Source organism: Tupaia chinensis, unplaced genomic scaffold (assembly GCF_000334495.1).
Source record: "Tupaia chinensis unplaced genomic scaffold, TupChi_1.0 Scaffold138390_1, whole genome shotgun sequence".
Classification (NCBI taxonomy): domain Eukaryota; kingdom Metazoa; phylum Chordata; class Mammalia; order Scandentia; family Tupaiidae; genus Tupaia; species Tupaia belangeri.
The window spans coordinates 996140-999935 of NW_006198287.1; the positions used below are offsets into that span (position 1 = coordinate 996140).

The window sequence follows — 3796 nt, forward strand, 5'->3', positions numbered from 1 at the left end:
CTGGAAAACACAAGCGCCCAAAAAAAAAAAAAAAAAAAAAAAAAAAAAAACCTCTCCAAAAAAAAAAAAGACTCGCAAGACAGGTGTCCACTGTTCCCTCCATGGGTGTGGCATCCACTGGTCTCTCATCCTCACCCCACTCTTTACCTCACATCTCCCGGAGCCAGCCTAAGAACCCCCTTCCGTGGAGCTGGGATGGGGTGGGCCTGGGTCAGCATTCTTGTGGTTCCGTCCAGCAATCTGGAGCAAGGGAGGCTGGCGAATCCTCTTCCATTAATAGGCTGTGCCTTGCCTCAGACAGGAAGTTTAGAATGAGACTCACTACTGAGCTGTATTCTCTGCCCACAGGGTGACAGTGGGGGACCTCTAATCTGCACCCCAGAACCTGGCAAGAAGTGGTACCAGGTAGGCATTATCAGCTGGGGAAAGAGCTGTGGACAGAGGAACATTCCAGGAATCTACACCTTGGTAGAGAACTATGACCACTGGATCAAGGATGTGACCCACCTGGAGGGAAGGCCCTTTGATGCCAAGGAAATGCAGACCCCTTCTGGACAGAAACCCAGGCACTCCTGGGCCTCAGAATTCCCAGGGCCAGGCAACCCCAGGCACTGGTTCCTGCTCTGCCTCTTGTCTTATGTGTTGTTCAGAGTTATTTTTTACTAAAAATAAAACAGATGCTATTTTTTTATTCAAAGGAGGGTGTGTGAAAATGTGCTACCTACAGAGGCACTAAGGCCCAGAGCTGAGGCTGATGACAAAAGAACCAGAATGTCAGGCTGCAGCCCTGGAGTGATGACAAGGCTGTGGGTCCCTGTTCTAGCCAGGACTCTTTCCATTCCAGGTGAAAGTTACACAGCTTAAACTGATGTAACCCAAAAAGTGGTGTGGGGGTGGGGTGGGGGGGACTCAACAGAAGAAACAAGGTTAGGTATGACGACTTCAGGCATGGCTGAATCTAGGGGCTGAAAGGTGTTGGCAGGAGCGTTGTTTATGGCCATCGCCCTCAAGCAGGGCTGCTCAGTGGTGGCCATAATGGCCAGCAGCATCACCAGTTTGATTCCTACCAGCTCAGCAATCCCAGTAAAAGCAGCCTTGTTCTTGACGACTCCAGTAGGAGTCTGTGGTCTAGTTCCACCACCCAGGAGGCGTGTAACTCTTCGCTGCTTCAAATACGGCGTGCCCTCCTAGGCTGGGTCTGAGTCACATGTCCCCCGCCCCCCCGCCCCAGGACCCAGCAAAGGACCCAACTGTGTGAACTGAGACTGGGTGAAAAGGGAGGTTTCCACAAAAAGAAATCAGGGTGCTGTGAACAGGGGCTGGATACTAGAGAAGCCCCTTGATTGGACACTCTGGCCAGGTGGCCTCCTTCAGGACTTCCTGACTGATGTGGATGGACAATCGAATAGAGGTTCTCAGGAACTTCTGGAAACATTGACTCCCAGACATGGCTGATGTGGGGCTACTGGAGGAGGCGGTTTGAGTGGAGGAAAGAACTAAGAAGCTTTCTTCCCTTCGCAATCACTTCCTGAAGAGGAGTCAGCCATGCTGAAAAATAGCATGTTTCCTGGAAAACAGCCAAATTTCCATTTAAAGCTTTGCATTTACTTAATTGCCACTACATCTTTGAGGGAGGCTCAAGGCACCCAAATCAGAGGAAAGGGGCATGGCGGCAGCTCTAAGTGAGCAGAAAGCAGGAACTTACTCTCAAGGGGCTTCTTGCAAACAGTGATACATCCACCCCGTACCCAACTCATCAACTGCGTGTGAGAGGGTGTGGGCCGCCTGAGAACCCTGCATAGTGCGAAGGAAGCCTTGCCTTACCATGGGCCGGTAGGACTGAGTAGACACCTCACGGGGTACAAATCATGGAGGAGGCTCAGATGGAAGGAACACTTTCCCAGCATGAAGAACTCAAGGGCCAGTTGGAGATGAGCATCATAACCTTGGCTTGTGGAGAAAAAGAACTGGCAACAAGTTGGGAGCTGAGAGAAATGAGATCAGACCTGTCTACTCTGTAAGAGAGGACTTCCAAGATAAAAAATGAAAACTAGATGATTTTTAAAAATGGGGTCCTGAGGAAGAATTCAGTTTTCTCATTAGAAGAGTCAAAATAAGTTATCCTTAAAGGTAGGCATGAGTACATGGTCAGTTCTGACATATGGGGGTAACATAAAATGCCATGTGAAGGGAAGCCAGTCGGTGGCCTGGTGGTTAAGGCAGCTGAATCCCACATGGCCGATGGTGCAGTTCAAGTCCCAACACAGGTGGCTTAAAAACACACACTGAACATGTGTGGCCAAAATCCTGAAAGGAGAATGGAGGAGAAGGGATTGCATGTGGCCATCCTCTCAGTGGGTGATTTTTGCTTTCTCTCTCTCTCTTTCCAGTGCATGTACCTTATAGAAAAACTTAAAAAAGAGAAAGGAGAGAGAGAGAGAGAGAAAGAAAGAAAATATTAGCTCCCTGCATCAGGGGACAGACATCAAGTCAAGACTGAGGTGTGTGTTGGCTATTTCTGTTTTGCACCCAGTGTCCTGGTTTACTTAGGGGGACACCCCTTCCCCATGCCTAGTTTGTGGTCACATCTTTATCCAGGTCCATGTCTTATGGTCAGGTAGACCCCACCTCTGACCCCAGAGGCTGTGGGAGACCAGTCATGGCTAATTAGAGCCTGTCATCCCATGGTCCCCACAGGTACTTCTGGTCTACCACAGAACCCAACCAGGACAAAGAGAAACCTACTTGGGGCTTATATGAGAACTCTGACATGGGCAGCTCTCTGTCTGCCGAGAGCAGCACACTGTCAAATGTAAGCCAGGAACATCCAGTGTCTTTGTGTGGAGGTGACTTCCTGGAAGTGGAGCCAAGACATGAGCATGCCACGTCATAATGATGCCTTTTTGTAGCCTGTAGTGCCAGGCACACCTGAAATGGAAAATAGTTATACATTTACAGAAAAATTGAGCAGATGTTACAAAGTTTCCATACAGCACACCTGGCCCACCTCCACACAGTGCCCGCTATTAACATCTTACATTATTATGGTGCATCTGTTGCAAGTGAGAAGCCAAAATGACAACTTTGGATATATTATAATTGACTAATGTCTGTAGTTTATTCAGATTCCTTGTTTTCATATAATGTTCTTTTTCTGCTCCAGTATTCCATCCAGGATACTGTGTTATGTTTAGTTATCACAAGTCCTAAGGCTCCTCTCAGCCATGACAAGGGTCTCCCCACAGGGTGCAGAGGTGGGATTCAAAAACAGAGAGGAGTTTGTGCACAATGTGTCAAGAAGTTGAGGAAACCTCCTCCTCCTCCTCCTCTTCCTCCTCCTCTTTTGCTGTAGGATGTGTGTGCTCACCAGAGAGAGAGAGGTAAAGTGAGAAATCACTTACCAGGGAGAGATGGCCATACTGCAATCCTTTCTCCTCCATTCTCTTCTCAGGATTTTGGGCACTCATGCACATGCATCTGGCATGTTTTTCAAGCCATAGGATCTGGGACTTGAACTGAAAAGTCAGCCATATGGGCTCCAGTGTCTTAACCTCCACAACGCCTGCTGGCCCCAAGGGAATGCTCTTCTAATGGCTTCTCATTTTTAATGAAAGAAGTCAAGGTTCAGCTCTGTGAGAAGAGAGTGGACTAGGAAGTCTGAGGATAGAGAAGTTTTGAAAAAGCTGCTGCAGCAATTGGAATAGAAATCTGACTGCCCATCACTAACCACTCTGCTGAAGGAGGTGCCTGTGCTGTGAATGGTTCCACCCCACAAACCTGGTGAGCTCTTCAGCAG

General features: G+C 48.5%; 1 protein-coding gene across 1 annotated transcript in view; it reads left to right on the forward strand.

Annotated features, from left to right (window-relative positions):
- The window catches only part of PRSS55 (serine protease 55), a 16534-nt gene extending 15868 nt beyond the window's left edge, over positions 1-666 (forward strand). Inside the window, exon 5 of the mRNA XM_006161255.2 lies at positions 349-666. Coding sequence (XP_006161317.1) covers positions 349-666 — 318 coding nt within the window. The remainder of the gene's footprint in view (positions 1-348) is intronic.
- The last annotated feature ends 3130 nt before the right edge of the window (positions 667-3796 follow it).